This window comes from Mobula hypostoma, chromosome 3, assembly GCF_963921235.1.
Source record: "Mobula hypostoma chromosome 3, sMobHyp1.1, whole genome shotgun sequence".
NCBI lineage: Eukaryota > Metazoa > Chordata > Chondrichthyes > Myliobatiformes > Myliobatidae > Mobula > Mobula hypostoma.
Window position 1 is genome coordinate 218,194,176 of NC_086099.1, and position 21,716 is coordinate 218,215,891.

At 40.9% G+C, this 21,716-nt stretch overlaps 1 protein-coding gene across 7 annotated transcripts in view; it reads right to left on the reverse strand.

The window, feature by feature from the left end:
* Nucleotides 1–21,716, reverse strand: part of obscnb (obscurin, cytoskeletal calmodulin and titin-interacting RhoGEF b) — a 487,178-nt gene that overhangs the window by 209,558 nt on the left and 255,904 nt on the right. For 6 of the 7 annotated variants that reach the window (XM_063044498.1, XM_063044500.1, XM_063044497.1 and 3 more), the window contains 4 exons: nucleotides 17,358–17,624; nucleotides 12,930–13,196; nucleotides 6,106–6,372; nucleotides 2,802–3,068 (listed from right to left, as the gene is read on the reverse strand). In XM_063044498.1, coding sequence (XP_062900568.1) covers nucleotides 2,802–3,068; nucleotides 6,106–6,372; nucleotides 12,930–13,196; nucleotides 17,358–17,624 — 1,068 coding nt within the window. The remainder of the gene's footprint in view (nucleotides 1–2,801; nucleotides 3,069–6,105; nucleotides 6,373–12,929; nucleotides 13,197–17,357; nucleotides 17,625–21,716) is intronic. The other variant, XM_063044502.1, reaches the window with a different exon arrangement.

Sequence of the window (21,716 nt, forward strand, 5' to 3'; positions counted from 1 at the left end):
TATGAAAAAGTAAATCAAATTTGATCAATTTGCTCGAATTCATGAAGGATAAGACAGGGACAGTTGATAAAGGGGAACCTGTAGATAATGTGAAAAAAGAATCTAGTGCTTTCCCAGCATATATGACAAATAAACTCTTCTCAGGCTCCCAGCTGGGTACAGGTATCCATTTTAACTGATGCTTTGATGACAAACTCAGCTGTCCCTGATGATGATGGCAGAGTTTGTCATCGAAACATTGGTTAAAAGCGATACCTGTACCCAGGTGGAAGCGCGAGAAGAGTTTATTCGCCTGTAGACAGAGTGTTTAGATTCCTATTGGGCCATTTTACAAGGTGCTCCATAAGAGCCTGATACATAAACTGACATCAAATTATTGGCAGAAGTGCATTAGTATGGATTGAAATCTGCCACAAGAGTTGGAACAAATGGTTCCTTTTCAGGCTGGAGGGATATAATTAGTGGCATATTTGAGGGATTGGTTCTTGGTCAATGTTTACATTAATGACCTGGAGTGGACAAAAACAAATCAAGTTTAATGTGAGGAAGTGTGAAGTCATGCATTCTGCTAATAGGAATTGAAATGCTGATTATTATTTAATTGGAGTGATAGTGGAAATGAGTGAAGTTCAGAGGGATCTAAGCATCCAAGTACATGGGCACATCCAACAAGTAGTCAAGGTGGCAAATCACATTTTAGCCTTTATTGTAAAAATAGAGAGGTTTTATTATAATTGTACAGGATGCTGGCAAGGTCACACTTGGAACATTGTGCACAGTTTTGATCTACTTAAGAAATGGGGAATTAAGCCACTTGGTCCATTGAGTCTGCTCTGCCAATCCATCATGGCTGATGTATTATCCCCCTCAAACCCGTTCTCCTGCCTTCTCCTCGTAACCTTTGACACAATTAGTAATCAAGAACCTATCAACATCCACTTTAAATATATCAAATGATTTGGTCTCTGCAGCTATCTGTGGCACCTATAATGAGAATGTCATTCTAACAAGAGCGGCTAAGCTAGGCAGTTTGGATCAGTATTTCTTAGAGTTTAAAAGAATAAAGGGTGACAATATTCAGATGTTCCTAAAGGGGTTCATAGGATAGCTGTACAGATCTTTTCACCAATGAAAGGATATGAACAAGGGGTCATAGTTAAAAAATAAGAAATTGGTCATTTAAAACTAAGATGCACATAAATTTCTTCTGCCAGAAGACAGTTAATCACTGGACTTCTCTGTCCTTGAGGCTGATGAGGATCAAATAATTAGATGCAGGATAGCTAGAGATAGATAAATCTTTGTTGAAAGATCAATTAATTCAAGATTATGAGGAGCTGGCAGAGATTAGGAGTTCAGGCCATCATAGATCAGTCATGATCATGTTGAATGGAAGAGCAGGCTTGAAGGGCCTGTTCCTGCTCAGGTTTTGCAATGCCATTATTATTATTATTATTATTATCCTTTTACCAGTGTCACATTACATGACCAAGATAGACATAAGGTACAGGCAAAAGGTACTACATCTATTGGGTTTTCTGGTGATCATAAGTTGTTTGCTCAAGATCCTGGAGTTAGGCTTAGACTTAATTTCAAACTTAAAGCCATTTCAGGAAAAATAACATGCTTCACAGTAATAGGCTTTATTCTGACAGTGATATAGAAATGAAAATCCACATTGCTACTTATTTGCAGGAACAATACTACTGCATTGTGTCCCACAAGTCATAATCAAGAGGCTTACTTAAACTTAAATGACTAATTGAGAGTGAGACACAGTATGAGAGAAACAGAGACAAGGGATGGGAGAGGAAGGGGTGGCCGCTGAAGCATAGCAGATGATGGAATTAAGGGAGATAGCAGGAAGCAAATAGATTTGAGGAATGGGAAGAGACCTGAAGAAAGAGGAATGCAGGGTGATATTGAGAAGGAGGCACATGCGGTAGAGTTAAATAAAGAGGAAGGTAGGGAGATGCAGAAAGGGAGGTAATAGAGGTGGAGAGAGAAAGCAGAGGTGGGGGGGAAGAAAATGTTGGTGGTGACAGAAAGGTGGGGTGGATAAACCAGAGGGAAAGATCTGTGTAGAGAATGAGAGATTGAAAGAGAAGAATCGTTTAGGGGTTGTGAGGGAGAAGCAGACAGTGAGAAAAAACTCAACAAATAGATAAAGCCATAGTGGTAGAGGCAGAACTATGGAATCTGGAATTCCCTTAACCACAAATATAGGCGTGTTTTGCAAACATAGACAAAGACGCAGTGTGGCACAGTAATACAGCTAGTAGAGCCATTGCCTCACAGCACCAGAAGTGCAGATTCAGTCCTGACCTTGGGTCTTGTCTGTGTGGAATTTGCAATTCACCTGAGTCTGCACTGGTTTCTTCTGGGTGCTCCTCAGTTTCCTCCTAGATCCCAAAAACTTGCAGATTGGTAGGCTAATTGGCTACTGTAAATTGCAAATTTGTGTTTTGGTGAGCGGTAAAATCAGTAGTTGATGGTGAGGTGAATTTAAAAAATGGATTTATTGAAAATGGAAAAAAAATTGGGTGGCTGATGGTCAGTGCAGACACAATGGGTCAAAGTGTTGTTTCCAGGTTGGAAATCTCTATGACACTACAACTAATGAACTGAAGGTATTGCACAACTATTCCACATAGACAACATATTTTTCACTAAACAGACATTTTTCATCTTAATTCTTCCACATACACAGACACATCTTGAATGAGGTATTTTAGAAGATGATCTGCTCATGAAATGACTCAGACATAAAGCAAAAACAGATCTGATGTTTATTTCCATACCCTTTACTTTTAATGAAGATGTAGTCTGTTGATCTCCAGAATCACAAGTATATTCACCAGCATCTTCCAGCTTCAGGTTGTGAATGAACAACTTAATGCTTGTTCCTTCTTGTTTTAATGTGTACTTGTTACTGGCATGAAGTAATATTGATCCTTTTCTCCATTCTACTGAGGCATTAGGCCTATTAACTTCACACTGCAGAACAGCAGTACTGCTCTCTTCAGCTTCTTCATTATGAAGTTCTTGTTTAAAAACCACAGGTGTTGCTAAAAAATCAAATTAAATCCCGATGACATGGTATGGAAAATTATAACAGCTCTGAATTATCAAATTAAACTTATTTTCTGTAAAAAAAAATCTGTTGTTAATGACATGTTTCCTTTAACACACAAGCTTCCCGAAATACATAATATTGATCATGCTCATATCTAACTTTACTTACACTCACTTTGCAAACTATGTATATAGTAATAAGGTGTCTTCATTTATGCTACAGTCAATTACGAGATACTAAAAAATCAATGGCATTTTTAACATTCACATATTATATTTACTAAATAATACCCCAAGTTGGGAGTCAGATAATATTGTTAATAAAGAATAACAAAATATAGGGGGAAATTAATAAATCTAATAATGGAGCATTTAGTTGGCAAATTAACATCAGAGTTGCATGTCAGGCCACACATTTTACTAAAAGGAATAAGGAAGTTATATATTCCTTGAAACATATATGTCAGATGAGACACAGGGACTGAAAGTGTTAAAGGTGTTAATTTAAATGTATAAAATCTTTCAATAGGTTCAATCACATTTTGGAACCCTATCAACAGTCCTATCTTTTGTAGGCAAGACCAGTCTGGCGCATAAATAGTCTCGAGAAAATCCAATAAAATACTCAGAAGAAACTTCTATACCCAGATCCTGTTTAATAGTGCTAATAAATTCCATCTCAGAACAGATAAGCAAAATAACACAGGTACATTTATGTTGAAATGTATAAGAAATTAATGTATTGATAGAGTTAGATGAAGAGAAGTAATGAAGAGATTGTGTGGACCTATGTACTTGTCTAAATGTCTGCCTCTGTAAAGAAAACATTTTGCATTTCAAGTCAAAGGATACCTGTTGCATTTTATTTAATAGTACAATAGAATCCACTATAACCGGCACATGTGGATACACTTTGGCTTATCTAAAAATAACAGGTATGTTTAGAATAGAATAGAATAGAATAGCCAGGTAAGATTGAGAAGTGAAGGGTATTCCAGTGAACCTCAAAGATAAGGGAAATCATAACGATCTCGTGAAAGGAGACAACTCTGACAATCATAGTTTCACTGTGGTCTCACTGCTGTCCGCCACAAGGAATATGTCATTGCCAGAATCTTCCTCAGCCACTTCTCTCAGTGACCAAAAATGCAGCTCCCAAATCACAATGTAAACTCCGTCTAACTGGAGGCACAGAGGACACAATTTACAAAATGCAGGAACTGGCACCAATTGGGAGGGATTGCACAGAAGGCTCAAAAATGCATCTCAACCTTACATTTGGATGCGAGCCATAATCCTAACCAGGGTCTACAACAGAATCAAATTCACTCAAGAATGGTATCACACAAAGCTCTGTCATTGCTCTGATACTTTTCTCAATTTTTTTTTTACCGTAATACTGCAGGTAACCTTCAACAAACTTCTTGTACGAGTGCATCAGAACTAATGGGAAACATTTCAACTTGTGGTGAGTACAGTAGAACCAAGGTCACTCCAGGTTCAGCAGTCAAGTTCTGACATTTGTAGTTGTGCAGGTTTGGATGTCAAGCTCTAAGCAATTGTCAAATCGTTCACAGAAGCATGTAGAAAAAGCATCTGAAAAAGCTATCTTCTACCAACTTGCTCCTGATCAACACCATTCTCCATCAATAAAAGTTCACAACAAGAACCTGGAATTGGACCACATCTCATATCTTGGAAGCAAAAAGTGACATTTGTCTCGTCCTCTGATGTGCCAGCACAGGCTTTGGTCAATTGAGGGAAAAAAGACGTTTGAAAATCAAGACCTAGATTTGCAATAAATTCATGGGTAGCAACTACCTTTACCACCCCACTTTTGATATTTCTGAGATCTGGACTACACATAGGAAGCATCTTGAAAGTTAACACAAAGCTGTCTCTTCAAGATCCTCCAAATCTACAAGAAGAATAAGCAAACCAATATCAGTGAAGTGTTCCAGACCAACACTGAGGCCACAATCACAGTTGAATGGAAAGCCACATCATTCACGGACCTGACACCAAACTGCTGAAGCAAACATTCTATTGCAAGTTCCATTAGTGGAAGAAGTTACCAGGCAAACCAAGGAACTGATTCAAGGATGGGCTCAAAACCTTGAAAAACAGCAACAACTCCAATGACTCCTAGAATCCTTGGCCCATGACTGCTAAGAGTAGAAAAAAAAGCATATGGAATGGTATTGAGAACTCGCAACCCTGCAGGAACCACTCCACCTCACAGGCTACCTAACTGCTACTTGAGATACCACTTGTACCATGTAAACAAAGCAGCACAGGAACAGGCCTTTCTGCCGACCATGATGCTAAATTAAACTCACTTAATCTGATGGCACATGATTCATATCCACAATCCCCTGCATGTTCATGCCTTCATCTAAATTTTAAACATCACTACCGTATTTGCTTCAATTTCGTCACTGATAGCACATTCCAGGCACCTCACACTCCATATGGAAAAATATTTCAGTGCACATCTCCTTTAACATCTCCCTCTTTCACCTTAAAGGTATAGATGACATATGTGTCATGTTTCCATCTGGGGCCTCTGCCAGTGCTCCAACTGGACCTATCAAAGACCTAGATTAAATGACCACTTTATACTAGTTTTAGGCATCAGACAAACACAGGTGGTCAATTCCCTATCTAAAAATTGCCCACTAATTTAAAATGAAGAATCTTGGAGTGACAAAGAATTGAAGAAAGGTAGAAAAAGTCTTAAAATGACAAAGATGAGAAATATAATTACAAGTTACAACATGAAATTGCTAATGTGAAATTTTTATATATATCTCCATACAATGCAGACTGATGTAAAACTGCAATATTCAACTCGTTTGTAAATTGCGATGAGAATGAGCAATTAATTCAGCAAATAAGCATCAATTCTTGTAATGCCAACTGAGCAGCAGGATGCTATTAAGGGGTGCTGGCAAACACAAATATACTTAGTGATGGGAATGTGAGATGATGAAATTACAATGATAAATGAGCAACACGTTTTTGTCCTACCCTTCACTGTTAAAGAGGCAGTGGTTTGTTGATCACCAGAATAACAGGTATAGTCACCACCATCTTCAGGCTTTAGGCTATGAATAAGCAAATCAACACTTGATCCTTCTTGCTTCATCTCATACTTGTCACTTGGGTGAAGTACCAAGGATCCCTTTCTCCATTTTACGGGTGCATCAGGATTATTAACCTCACAATGTAGAGCGGCAGTGCCACCCTCTTCAGCTTCCTCATCCTTAAGTTCTTGTTTGAAAAGTAGTGGCAGCGCTATGGAATGGTAAATTTTATTATAATTTTTATTAGTCAACATACAGGTCTTACTTCTGGATATCAGCATGTAATTTTAATCTCACTTGCACCAAATAACATTCTTAGTGAGAGCTCCAATAATCCAGAACTGGATTTTTCTTCTCAATTATTCTTGGCCCCACCACCCTTCAAAATAAACCTACAAGAAAGGAACAATGATAGCTGATGCACTACGGGAAGCTTCTGGGACTATGTAAGAGTATCAAGGATAGGTCAACCAGAGACCTTTAAAACAAAATATGCAGACAGTCCCAGGTTACGGTTCCATTCCTAAATTGATTTTTTCTAAGTCAGAAACATCTATTTGCCAGAGCTAACTACATTGTATAACTCTGCATATGTATACTATAATTCTTTCAGTTCACTGAGTATCTTCACTATTTTCAATCTAACATCACCTATAATTAACCTAAGGGAACATATACTGTATCCTGTGATAATGAATACAATGAAATATTATATTATTAGCTTGAAAAATACTTAAATATTTATGGAAGAATTGGTGGAAAGTCAGAATTTCATAAGTCAGGTCATCTATAACCCTGGGAACTCCTGTCATTATAAATAAGGTAATGAAAATAACTGAATAAAGGTAAATGTACACAGGGGAGGGAAACTATGAATGACAATAGTCACATGCAGTAAGGAAATACAAGGTGGAATTGAGGAAAATTCCAAAGCCAAAGGGTGGAGAATATCGTCTGTAGATGTGACGTGAATGTTATGTTGCATCTCAAGTTTTAGTGGGCTTGAGACATCACAAAATTAAAATCAAAAGCACAGAGTCTACAAATGAACTGAAAGGACATAAATTCTAGTTTTAGCAGAATTTTCAAGTTACTAACCTATCCATCAACTCCAACGTCACAAGTTGAGAAAGGTAGGGAAATAAACAGAAGTTGAAGTAGGAATGAAGGATGGCATTAAGAGGAAGGTTGCAGAACACCGAGATAATAGTTAGTTCAGAGGAATGGTCCACTGTCGGGATAATCATTACCTTATGGAGAGATGGGAAAGATAAATACACAAGTGGGTAAAAATTTATGCCATTGCAAAAAAAAAACCTACTGGAGGAACGCAGGGAGTCAAGCAACATCTGCAGGGTGAAAGGAAATGTCATTGCTTTGGGTTGAGACCTTAAACTGGCACTGAGAGTGGAGAGGGAAGATAGCTCATATAAAAAGTTGGATGAAACCTGGTCTGGCAAGTGGACTGAGGTAGCTTGAGGTATGTTAGGTAGAAGTCAGGTGCTTGAGGGGTAGGGGTGGAGATAAGAGAGAGGTATGTAGGTAGATTATAAATACAAATGATAGAGGAAAACACAAGTGGAGAAAGGTAGGGAGAAGAGGGCGATCAGCAGAGACACAGAGGCTACACGTGCTGAAGTCTGACAAATAAGGAAGGTGATAATGGGAACAATTTAGGCAGAGAGGTTTGGCAGATGGAACCAGCTAGGGGAAGGATGAAGTGTGTGGGAAGAAGATAGATGTAAATGATTTGGTTAAGAATGTATCAGACATGGTTAGCAGTATCTTGGTAAATCTTCTGCACCCTCTCTAATGTTCCCACATCCTTCATATAAAGCGGCAAACAGAATTTAACACAATACTCCAAGTGTGATCTAACCAGGGTTTTATAGAGCTACAACATTACCTCACAGCTCTTGAACCTAATCCAACTTTGAGAGATTTATAGATTTAGACCCAAAGATCCCTCCGAACCTCCACACTGCTAGGAATTCTGCTATTAACTAACTACATATTCCACCTTCAAGTTCAACCTTCCAAAGAGTATTACTTTTCTGGATTGAACCCCATCTGCCACTTCTCAGTCCAGCTCTGCACCCTGCCTATGTGCAATGCGATTCATTTGGAAAATTAAGATCAGGTAAGAACTTACAGAGTAAATGACAGCTCAGGAATGTTGTTGGTTGGCATGGTGTAACGCTGCAGCTCTAACTACCCACGGAATTTTGTAGCATGGGATTTGTACATCCATTTCCTTCAGACCCACCTCTTTCAATATTTTAGGATGCAGGTCAACAAGTTCTAATCCTATAGTCCCAATAATTTCACCTATTTTTTTTTAAAACTAATATTAACACATTTGACTAATTTGCTTTATCAAGGTATTTATTAAAGTAGTACAAAAGAATAGAACAGTTTTTTTTAAAAAAAAAGAAAAACTGCCCTACTTATTAGACACAAACAGGAATTCTGCAGATGCTGGAAATTCAAGCAACACACATCAAAGTTGCTGGTGAACGCAGCAGGCCAGGCAGCATCTGTAGGAAGAGGTGCAGTCGACGTTTCAGGCCGAGACCCTTCGTCAGGACTAACTGAAGGAAGAGTGAGTAAGGGATTTGAAAGTTGGAGGGGGAGGGGGAGATCCAAAATGATAGGAGAAGACAGGAGGGGGAGAGATGGAGCCAAGAGCTGGACAGGTGATAGACAAAAGGGAATACGAGAGGATCATGGGACAGGAGGTCCGGGAAGAAAGACAAGGGGGGGGTACCCAGAGGATGGGCAAGAGGGAGAAAAAGGAGAGTGAGAGAAAGAATGTGTGCATAAAAATAAGTAACAGATGGGGTACGAGGGGGAGGTGGGGCCTTAGCGGAAGTTAGAGAAGTTGATGTTCATACCATCAGGTTGGGGCTACCCAGACGGAATATAAGGTGTTGTTCCTCCAACCTGAGTGTGGCTTCATCTTTACAGTAGAGGAGGCCGTGGATAGACATGTCAGAATGGGAATGGGATGTGGAATTAAAATGTGTGGCCACTGGGAGATCCTGCTTTCTCTGGCGGACAGAGCGTAGATGTTCAGCAAAGCGGTCTCCCAGTCTGCGTCGGGTCTCGCCAATATATAAAAGGCCACATTGGGAGCACCGGACGCAGTATATCACCCCAGTCGACTCACAGGTGAAGTGTCGCCTCACCTGGAAGGACTGTTTGGGGCCCTGAATGGTGGTAAGGGAGGAAGTGTAAGGGCATGTGTAGCACTTGTTCCGCTTACACGGATAAGTGCCAGGAGGGAGATCAGTGGGGAGGGATGGGGGGGACGAATGGACAAGGGAGTTGCGTAGGAAGCAATCCCTGCGGAATGCGGGGGAGGGAAAGATGTGCTTAGTGGTGGGATCCCGTTGGAGGTAGCGGAAGTTACGGAGAATAATATGTTGGACCCGGAGGCTGGTGGGGTGGTAGGTGAGGACCAGGGGAACCCTATTCCTAGTGGGGTGGCGGGAGGATGGAGTGAGAGCAGATGTACGTCAAATGGGGGAGATGCGTTTAAGAGCAGAGTTGATAGTGGAGGAAGGGAAGCCCCTTTCTTTAAAAAAGGAAGACATCTCCCTCGTCCTAGAATGAAAAGCCTCATCCTGAGAGCAGATGCGGCGGAGACGGAGGAATTGTGAGAAGGGAATGGCGTTTTTGCAAGAGACAGGGTGAGAAGAGGAATAGTCCAGATAGCTGTGAGAGTCAGTAGGCTTATAGTAGAGATCAGTGGATAAGCTGTCTCCAGAGACAGAGACAGAAAGATCTAGAAAGGGGAGGGAGGTGTCGGAAATGGACAAGGTAAACTTGAGGGCAGGGTGAAAGTTGGAGGCAAAGTTAATAAAGTCAACGAGTTCTACATGCGTGCAGGAAGCAGCGCCAATGCAGTTGTCGATGTAGCGAAGGAAAAGTGGGGGACAGATACCAGAATAGGCACGGAACATAGATTGTTCCACAAACCCAACAAAAAGGCAGGCATAGCTAGGACCCATACCGGTGCCCATAGCTACACCTTTAGTTTGGAGGAAGTGGGAGGAGCCGAAGGAGAAATTATTAAGAGTAAGGACTAATTCCGCTAGACGGAGCAGAGTGGTGGTAGAGGGGAACTGATTAGGTCTGGAATCCAAAAAGAAGCGTAGAGCTTTGAGACCTTCCTGATTGGGGATGGAAGTATATAAGGACTGGACATCCATGGTGAAAATAAAGCGGTGGGGGCCAGGGAACTTAAAATCATTGAAAAGTTTAAGAGCGTGAGAAGTGTCACGAACATAGGTAGGAAGGGATTGAACAAGGGGTGATAAAACTGTGTCGAGGTATGCAGAAACGACTTCGGTGGGGCAGGAGCAAGCTGAGACAATAGGTCGGCCAGGACAGGCAGGTTTGTGCCTCCTCCCGCCACCCCACTAGGAATAGGGTTCCCCTGGTCCTCACCTACCACCCCACCAGCCTCCGGGTCCAACATATTATTCTCCGTAACTTCTGCCACCTCCAACGGGATCCCACCACTAAGCACATCTTTCCCTCCCCCCCCCCTCTGCATTCCGCAGGGATCGCTCCCTACGCAACTCCCTTGTCCATTCGTCCCCCCCATCCCTCCCCACTGATCTCCCTCCTGGCACTTATCCGTGTAAGCGGAACAAGTGCTACACATGCCCTTACACTTCCTCCCTTACCACCATTCAGGGCCCCAAACAGTCCTTCCAGGTGAGGCAACACTTCACCTGTGAGTCGACTGGGGTGATATACTGCGTCCGGTGCTCCCGATGTGGCCTTTTATATATTGGCGAGACCCGACGCAGACTGGGAGACCGCTTTGCTGAACATCTACGCTCTGTCCGCCAGAGAAAGCAGGATCTCCCAGTGGCCACACATTTTAATTCCATATCCCATTCCCATTCTGACATGTCTATCCACGGCCTCCTCTACTGTAAAGATGAAGCCACACTCAGGTTGGAGGAACAACACCTTATATTCCGTCTGGGTAGCCTCCAACCTGATGGCATGAACATCGACTTCTCTAACTTCCGCTAAGGCCCCACCTCCCCCTCGTACCCCATCTGTTACTTATTTTTATGCACACATTCTTTCTCTCACTCTTTTTCTCCCTCTGTCCCTCTGAATATACCTCTTGCCCATCCTCTGGGTCCCCCCCACCCCTTGTCTTTCTTCCCGGACCTCCTGTCCCATGATCCTCTCGTATCTCCTTTTGCCCATCACCTGTCCAGCTCTTGGCTCTATCCCTCCCCCTCCTGTCTTCTCCTATCATTTTGGATCTCCCCCTCCCCCTCCAACTTTCAAATCCCTTACTCACTCTTCCTTCAGTTAGTCCTGACGAAGGGTCTCGGCCTGAAATGTCGACTGTGCCTCTTCCTAGAGATGCTGCCTGGCCTGCTGCATTCACCAGCAACTTTGATGCGTGCTACTTATTAGACACTTGCCCTAGAAACGCCTAGGGTGTATGAAAACACTAGATGGATACTTGATCCCGTGTTATCAAACCTGGTGGTATGCAAACACATTTTTTCACTTTATGTCAGTACTTTTGACAATAATAAAGCAATTACCAATTACTTAGCATTTTATATTATATCCAGCTGCAGTACATCTCAAATGTGAAAAAGATCATCTCAAAATTGTTATCTTTTTCCTTCAATGTTTCAAGAAACACTGCAATATTTTTTAACGTTTCTACTAATACTTCACATTAATTTTCTGTGAACTGTTGCACAAGAAATCCAAATTACTAATTAGTTGAAATATAAATAATTACCCATGAATTGTTGGCTATTATACAACCGTGGTTAAACTACAATACTGACAAGAATCCTGACTTCAAAACTCTACTAATGAAAAGCCACAACAAGGTCATTCTGTCAGGAGTAATTTGAAGAAATTACTCAGTTAATTTGAAGAAATTCCTCAGTTAATTTGAGGATCATTTTCTGCAGAATATGAGATATCATTTATTCATTTTAAGAGTTAGTTGTTCTCCTACCATTCACTTTTAAGGAAGCCACAGTCTGTTGATCCCCAGAATCACAGATGTATTCACCAGTGTCTTCTAGTTTTAGGTTACGTATGTGCAACTCAAAGCAAGAACCTTGCTGAACCATTTCATATTTGTCACTTGGATGAATTACCACAGATCCTTTCCTCCATTCCACTGAGGCATTAGGTTTAGTAATCTCACAACATAAAATGGCAGTACTATCCTCTTCAGCTTCTTCATTCTTAAGCTCTTGCTTGAAAAGTACAGGAAGAGCTAAGGGAGATGGTGATTTTGTTCATGACTTAGTTTTGACCAAATTTAAATTCACCAACTTCTGAAGCAATTTATTACAAACATTCAAACTTATAAAATATATAAATTAAGCATGACTTCCTTGATACACTGAAACAACAAATAAACCCATGGAGTCTCAAGATAACTTAAAAATATTTGGATGCATTGACAATAATATGTTTGCAGTTTCATATAATTTCTATGCTCTATTATCAATTTGCAAGGGGAACTATGTAGATGGTTCCTTAAGGTTGCTAAGGTCTGGTACATGGAAACAATACTGATGGGTCTAAGGTAAGTGAACAAGAGGAGGATGTCATCCTGGACAAGAAATCCAGACCCACAATGAACAAATAAATGACAGCTTGTCATTTTCCAGAATTTTGTAAATATCATTTCATGAAAAATATTTTGTAAGCAAAAGCAATATGAATTAATTATAAGCTATGTTTTTTAATACATACCTTTCACTTTTAAGGAGGCTGTAGTTTTCTGATTTCCTGATTCACAGGAATATTCACCAGCATCTTCTAGTTTTAGGTTGTGAATTAGCAGCTCAACAGAAAGATCTTTCTGCTTCATTTCATACTTTTTACATGGATGAAGTAGCATTGATTCTTTTCTCCATTTTACTGGAGCATCTGGTTTACTAATCAGACAATGAAAAGTAGCAGTACTATCTTCTTCAGCTTCCACATTCTTAAGCTCTTCTTTGATAAGCACAGGCAGGACTAAGAGAGAAGAATGTTCAAAATTCACAATGGTACAGTTTATTCAACATCCAATCAAGCAAGCATTCCACTCATTATTGAATGGAATTCTGCTACGATATCCATTCAACAATGCAATAAATTTCACGAATGATTTTGGCTTTCTAAGATTGTACCACTAAAGCATTCAATTCAGTCCCTGAGAAGTGCAAATTTAATTAACTTCAGCTGGGTTGGATATGATTGCGAAGTTGAAGAAACACTTGCACAGCAATATGAACAAGCAGGGATAGAGGGTCATGGACTTTGTTCAGGAATAGGATTGATTTAAATTAGTTGGGAATAGACACAGCGTGCTATCAAGCCCATTTTTGTATTGTACATTTCTCTGTTTCAATGACAATGGCCAACTGAGGCAAAATAAGAAGTTGTACTTCAGAACCACATGAGCTGGCATAACGCCCTGCTATTACTGTTATATGCCACTATGCCAGGAATCTGGCACAAATCCCTGGAACTCTTCAGTCCAGATGAAGGGTCTCACCTGAAACGTTGACTGCACTCTTTTCAATAGATGCTGCCTGGCCTGTTGAGTTCCTCCAGCAGTTTGTGTGCATTGTTTGGATTTCCAGCATCTGCAGGTTTTCTCTTGTTTGCCCTGAAGCTTTTACAGCTTTGAATCAGCAACAGCCCAGTGTGAAAATGCTGCTTGTAAAGATCGGTGCCAGGCAGGCCAGGATGAGCGCTTTGGCTCTTTTAATTTGAAGAAATCAACAACAGGAGCAGGGCCTTACACCACATTTCCTGGCACCCAAGTTCTCTGCGCAGTAGCAGTATGGAGGCCAGGGGTTTTTGCCAGGTTCCTGACATAGTGCTAAGGCAGCATGGTAATGTAGCAGTTAGTGCAACTCCTTAGGGTGTAAGATCAGGGTTTGATTCCTGCCACTGTCTTTAAAGAGTCTGCCCCACTCCAGACCACCAGAAAAGTGTCTCTGACAGCATCGCTGACCTCATCAACTCTGGAGAACTCCCATCTACTGTCACCAAACTCATAGTTCCTTTACCCCTTCTACACTATTCACTTCTACCTCCTACCCAAGATGCACAAATCTGACTATCTGGGTAGGCCCATTGTCTCTACCTACTCTTGCCCCACTGAACTAGTGTCCTCATACCTTGACTCCATTCTATCCCTCTTGGTTCAGACACTTCCTACCTACATCCGCGACACTTCTCATGCCCTTGATCTCCTCACTAACTTTCAATTCCCTGGCCCTGACTTCCTCATTTTCACCATGGATGTCTAGTCCCTATACGTACACTTCTATCCTCCATCAAGGCGGCCTTAAAGCTGTCTGCTTCTTTCTGAATAAAAGAATTAACCAGTTCCCCTTTACCACCACCCTCCTCCATCTGACAGAAGTAGTCCTCACCTTCAATAATTTCTCCTTTGGCTCCTTCCACTTTCTCCAGACCCAATGGTTAGCCTTGAGCGCCTGCATCTGCCCCAGCTATGTCTGCTTTTTTGCTGCCTACATAAAACAGTCCATGTTCTGAGCCTTCCTTAGTAATGTTCCACAACTCTTCCTCCATTACACTGATGGACTCAATTGGCACTGTTTCACGCACCCATGCTGAGCTCGCCAATTTCATCGCCTTTGCCTTTTACTTCCACCCTGCCCTTAAACTTACTTGGTCCATTTATGAAACCTTTCTCCCCTTTCTCAATCTCTCTGTCTCCATTGCTAGAGACAAACTGTCGACTGACCTCTTTTATAAACCTACTGATTCCCACAGCTATCATGACTATACATCTTCCCACACTATCTCCTATAAAAAATGCTATTTCCTTTTCTCAGTACCTTCACCTCCACACATCGGTTCCCAGGATGAGGTTTTCTTTTCCATCAGAGGTGGCTTCTTTCTTCAAAGAATGGAGTTTCTTTTCTTCCACCATCTATGCTGTCCTCACTTGCATTCCCTCCATTTCCCAGATATCCACACTCACTCCATCTTCCCACCACGTTAAAAGTTATGGAGTTCCTCTTACCTTTACCTACCACCACATGAGCCTCCACATCCAACACATCATTCTCAGCAACTTCCGACATTTCCAAAGGGGTCCTACCACCAAACACATCTTCACCTCCCTCCACTCTCCGCTTTCTGCAGGGATCACTCCCTGTGTGATTCCCTTGTCCATTTGTCCCTTCCCACTAATCTCCCTCCAAGCACTTATCCCTGCAAGCAGCCAAAGTTTTACAACTCCTCCCCCACCTCCATTCAGGGCCCCAAACAGTCCCTTCAGGTAAGGAAACACTTCACATGCTAATCCTCTGGGGTTGTCAATTGTATCCAGTGTTCCTGATGTGGCCTCCTCTACATTGGTCAGACCAGTTGTAAATTGAGGGACCGCTTCGTCAAGCACTTCTGCTCCAACCGCGAAATGCAGAACTTCCTGGTGGCCAAACATTTTAATTTCAATTCTCATTCCCATTCCAACATGTTGGTCCATGGCGTCATCTTGCGCCTCGATGAGGCCATTATATTCCATCTGAGTAGCCTCCAACCAGATGGGATGAATATCAATTTCTCCTCATGGTAAAAATTAATTTCCTCCCCTTCCTCTTCTGTTCCCCACTCTGGCATCTTATCTTTTCTCACCTGCCTATCACTGCCCCTTACTACCCGTCCTCCTTCCTTTTCTCCTATGGTCCACTCACTTCTCCTATCAAATCCCTTTCTCTCCAGCCCTTTACCTATCTATCTTCCTGGCTTTACCTATTACCTTTTAGCTATCCTCCTTTCCCTCCCCACCACCTTTTTATTCTGGTGTCTTCCCCCTTCCTTTCCAGTCCCGAAGATGAGTCTTGGCCCAAACATCCATTATTTGTTCATTTCTATGGAACCCAGAGTTCCTCCAGCATTCTGTGTGTGTTGCCTTGGATTTCCAGCACCTGCAGAATTTCTTGTGATTTTGTACATTCTCCCCATGATTGTGCGTGTTTCCAACAGGTTCTGGTTTCCTCCCACGTACAAAGACATTCAGGTTAGAGTTAGTGAGTTCTGGGCTTGCGATGTTGGTCCCAGAAGCCTGGTGACCCAACACAAACCTCGTTAATTTGATTTGATGCAAACAACACATTTCACTATATGTTTCAAAGCTAATCTTTAATTTTTATACATCTTCAATTCTCATATTTTATAATATGCTCTTACAAAACAACAGAGACCATTTGATCCCTTCAAATATATGCTGGTTCTCAGTGCATTCCCCTTGCTTCAAGTAAACTCTGCTGCCACCCGCTCACATTATTTCCAATTAACCCATTAGAATATTGTGTTAGAAAACCAGAACACCCAGAGGCAACACAGGGAGAAGTGCAAACTCCACAAAGACAGTGCTTAAAGTCAGGATCAAACCCAGATCACTGGAATAATGTGAAGACAGCACTAACCCCTACAACTGCTATGTCATTCTGAATAAAGTTTCTTCCCTCATTGCAAAAATGACTCTTTAGCAATAATTCCATTAGTGCTCTTATTCCTGAGAACTCAATCTGAAAACTGACTGAAGTCCCAATATATTTTTAAAAGAGCCAAATGCAGTTTAGCACAAGAGGCAGGTGATATCCAATCTTTCCACAACCCACAAAATGCTGAGCAGGGCATCTGTTTGGTGGCTGCAGCTAACGATTTACATTCAAACTATGAATGCTTCAGGCCTTCCAAGAGAATCTTTGGCCTTGCAGTGCAGACACTGTAAATTTCTCTCAAGCTTCAGGAGGAAAATTAATAGCTGTCTATATTCCTAAATAATTTCAGAAATATGAGGCAACATTCAGCATCCCATGCAGCTTTTTATTTACAGACAATAAATACGACTGAAATTGTATCCATCTCAAATTCACATATCACCTTTTAGGAACTGCTTCTACCCTGCTGCCATCAGATTTCTAGATGGACAATGAACCAACCCATGAAAGCTACCTCACAATTTTTGCTCATTTTTGCCTTACTTATTTAATTTAAATATATTTCTTATTGTAATTTATAGTATTTATGCATTGCACTGCAATGCTGCCACAAAACAACATATTTCATGACATACATCAGTGATATTGATCCTGATTCTATTAAACTTAAGATTGAAACTTTAGTAAGTAATGATCAGTATCTTACCCTTCACTTTTAAAGATGCACTTGTTTCTTGGTCCCTTGTCAGACAGGTATATTTTCCAGCATCTTCAGGTTTTAAATTATGAATAAGTAACTCAACGTGGGAACCCCTTTGCTTTATTTCATGCTTCTCACTTAAATGAAGTACTATAGCCCCTTTCTTCCACTCCACTTGGGCATCTGGTTTAGTTATCTCACAGTGCAGAACAGCAGTAGAACCCTCTTCAGCTTCCTTGTTCTGAAGCTTTAGTTTGAAAAGCACAGGAAGGGCTAAGAAAGAGGGATTTAATTCATGAGTGATAAACTTAAGTTTTCAAAAAGGAAATTTGAATACTCTGAAATTTCAAATAAACTTGGCAAGAAAATTAAGAAGAGCAAATTAATTTCAAGATTCTGCTCATGTTTATAAATATTACTCCTTCAGTTGTTGAACAATTTGATAACAAATTTCTATTGTAATAAATAAGCTGCTTCTTTCTTTAAAGTTGGTAATTTCTGTCATCCAATTTTTGACTGATCACTTACCATTAATACTAAAAGGCTAAGAGCAGGAAGAGTTTATGAAACTTCAGTTTTTTCTAGAAACTTCACTAAATTTATGACTTATAATAATTCTTTATACTATACATGCACATTTATAATATGTCACACTCCGTTAAATTAAAATTAAAAGATGACTTTCCAGTTATCCAGAACTTGCTGGGACCGGCACATCCAGCTGATGGCACTTAACCCTCTAACCCCCACTCAATGCCTCCTACAATTCAGACTCACAGAGGACACTATGAACACGTGGTACGCTTCACGTCTGAACACGCCTTGGAATGATGCAATAAAGAATAAATATGCAGAGTTTCTTAGAAGTTATGATAGGGAAATCTATCCACTGAATCTCTTCCTAGTTTGACTTAGCTTAGGAAATGCAACACCACCGCAAAAACTTCCAGTCAAGACGGCACCTGCAAACAACACTCCTTTGGTTGACATCTTCTGGATAGATCATGAAACCATATACTTCCCTTTTTTTAGGTCACAAAACTTTTGTTTTTAGTCTTGAATGTGATTCTGGAACTGTTGGAGCCTGTGATTTGCTGTTAGGAGATTGTTTGGGTGTTCCAGCTCTCTGCAGTCTCCAAAAGGACTCCAGGAGGCAGGGGCAGTGTGAGTGAACCTCATGGAGGAGAGGCTGTGGGATGGTGTGTGAGCTAATGTTCAACTCCATTTCACTGATTAAAGCTTCCATTGTTCACCAATAAAAGCGACGAGGAAACATAGAAAACCTACAGCACAATACAGGCTCTTCTGCCCACAACGCTGTGCCGAACATGTACGTACTTTAGAAATTACCTAAGGTTACCCATAGCCCTCTACTTTTAAGTTCCACGTACCTATCCAGGCACCTCTTAAAAGACCCTATCATATCCGCCTCCACCACCGTCACCGGCAGCCCATTCCATGCACTTACCACTCGCTGCGTAAAAAACTTACTCCTGACATCTCCTCTGTACCTGCTTCCAAGCACCTTAAAACTGTGCCCTCTCATGTTAGCTATTTCAGCCCTGGGAAAAAGCCTCTGACTATCCACACGATCAAAGCCTCTCATCATCTTATACACCTCTATCAGGTCGCCTTTCATCCTCCGAAGATTGAAACATTGAGGAAAATGCAGAAGTTTGGAGATCGTTTGGGTGTTCCAGCACTCTGCAGTCTTCAAGAGGATTCCAAGAGACAGAGACAACATGGCAAACCTCGTAGTAGGCAGACTGTGGAAGCCGATGTTTGATTCCATTTCACCAATTAAAGTTTCAATTTTGCACTGATTAAAGTAACGAGGGAGACTGAAGCATCGAGGCAAGTGCAGAAGGTGAGCACCAGCTGCCAGTCTTTTGATTGCTCTGTACCAGAAAGAGGAGAGCCTGCTGCTTTGCCCAGATAGTGTCGTCCAGGTTTTCTGCATTTTGGATGTGGACTTGGACTACAGATGTTTTTCCCAGTCATAGTTTTTGATATTCTGCGTTTTTGCCCGATCTTTCTTGGCTTTTTTTTTGTGTGGAGAGGTGAATTGGGGGGTTGATGTGCCTGTTTCATTTTGTTCATTTTTCTATGTGGGAGGAGGGATCTGAGGGTTGATGTGCCCGTTCCATTTTGTTCATTTTTCTATGTGGAAGGGATTTGAGGGTTGATATGCCTGTTCCATTTCTGTTTGGTTTTTTTTGTGCGGAAAGGTGTGTTTGGGGGTTGCTGATCATGCTGCCTTCCTTTTCTTGATTTCATGGCTACCTGGAGAAGAATAATTTCAGAGTTGTATATTTTGATAATAAATGGAATTTTGAACTTTTGAACTATTCACTGAATTCAGATGAATGGCTGCAAAAGTAGATACATGGCCTTGAATTATTTGTTTAAATAAAGTTATGTTTCAAGTGATTTGGTTTTTAAAATTTCTGCGTAGATTTTGATGAGGTCTGTGAATAGGTGTCAAATGTGTGACTAATATGAAGGTGAGAGCTCATGGATACAGGACAAACTGGATTCAAAATAGCCTTGTTAATATGAGGCAGAGGATGATAGTGGAATGTCATTTTAACTTTTGGAAGCCTGTGACCAGTAGCGTACTGCTGGGATCCCTATTGATTGTAATATTCATTATGTTTTGATCTGAATGTGGGAGGCATGATTAGTAAGTTCCTAACGACTACGCACTGTGGTGTAGTTCATTAACTAGGCTACAGGATGATATTGATAAATTGGCAGAGTAATAGTAGATGTAATTTAATCCTGTAAATATGATGTGATATATTTCTGGGGGATTAGTTGGGGTAGAACACACACATTGAATAGTAAAGCACTGGGAAGGTGAGAGCACGGGCAGCTCAGGTAGTGAAGAAGGCATGTAGGAATGTTGCCTGTATCAGCTGGCACAACTAATACAAGAATAAACGTTACAGTGCAGCTTCACAGGGTCACATAGCATGGAAATTGACCCTTTGGCCAACTTGTCCATGCTGACTAAGGTATCAGCTTCATCTAGACTCACACCTGTATTTGGCCCATTTCCCTGTAAAGCTTTCTTATCCACAAACCTGTCTAAATGTTTTTTTTAATTCTACCCACCACGTCCTTTTGCAGTTCATTCCATACACACAACAGCCTGCTACAAAAAGCAGCCCAGCCTATCTAATTTCTCCTCGTCACTCAAACCCCAGACCTGGCTGGATCCTTGTGTCTCTTTCCTGCACCCTTTTCAGCTTAATGACATCGTTCCTATAACTAGCAAACAGTACAGCACACAAGCCTCCTGATCTGGTCTAACCAGGATCATATACAGCTGCAACATGACATCCTTATAGCCAATGCACCAACCAATGAGTGGAAGTGTGCCAAACACTTTCTTCATCACCCTAAATTAACTTCACAAAATGCAACCCTTTGCATTTGTCCAGATTAAGTATCATTTGCTATTCCTTGGTCCACTTTTCCAGGTGATCTAGATCCTGTTGAAACCTTTGATAATATTGTTCACTACACCAATGTTTGGGGTCACTTGCAAACTTACAAACCATTATAGAAAGGTTACTACAGCTGAAATACAAACTGTATGCTATTGAAAGGACATGATTGTACTGGTGAAATGCAGAAGAGACTCATTAGGATGTCACCCAGGGAAAGTGCTTCACTTTGTATAGGCTAAGTTTGTTATTCTTGGTACAAACCAAGGTGCATAGGTTTGAAGTAATGCAGAGGGAAGTCCCCAATAAATGTGTGAGGTCTTGCTGGCTACAAAAGATTTTCCTCAATTCTAAAATGATAAATTTCTAAATACTTACAGGCAGACTGGCGAATTGCCACTTTCCTGCATGTTGATAATTTTTTGTCAGGCAAACAAAAGGATGTCAAGATTTCAGGAATAGTTTACCTACTTCCAAAAATCATTTGAGCCAATCAAGTGTAACAAGGTAACTTGTCAATTACTATTGTTTCTTTTGATTGCATTAAGGACGTCACAGCAGATATTACATTTCCGGATAAATACCGCATTAATAATTCAATATAAAATACTGTATACACAGTACTGTGCAAAGGTCTTAGGCATATGTAAAAGAATTTTTTAAAGTGAAGATGCTTTCAAAAATAATGCAATGTAGTTTCTAAATATCACAAAAATTACTATAAAGAACAGTAAGCAGAAAATAAACTAAATCAAATCAATATTTGGTGTGACTACCCTTTGCCTTTAAAACTTCATCAATTCTCTTAGGTACACCATTGCGCAATTTTGTAAGAAAAATCGGCTGGTAGGTTGTTTCAAGTATCTTGGAGAACTCGCCACGGTTCTTCTGCAGACTTTGGCTGTCTCCAGAT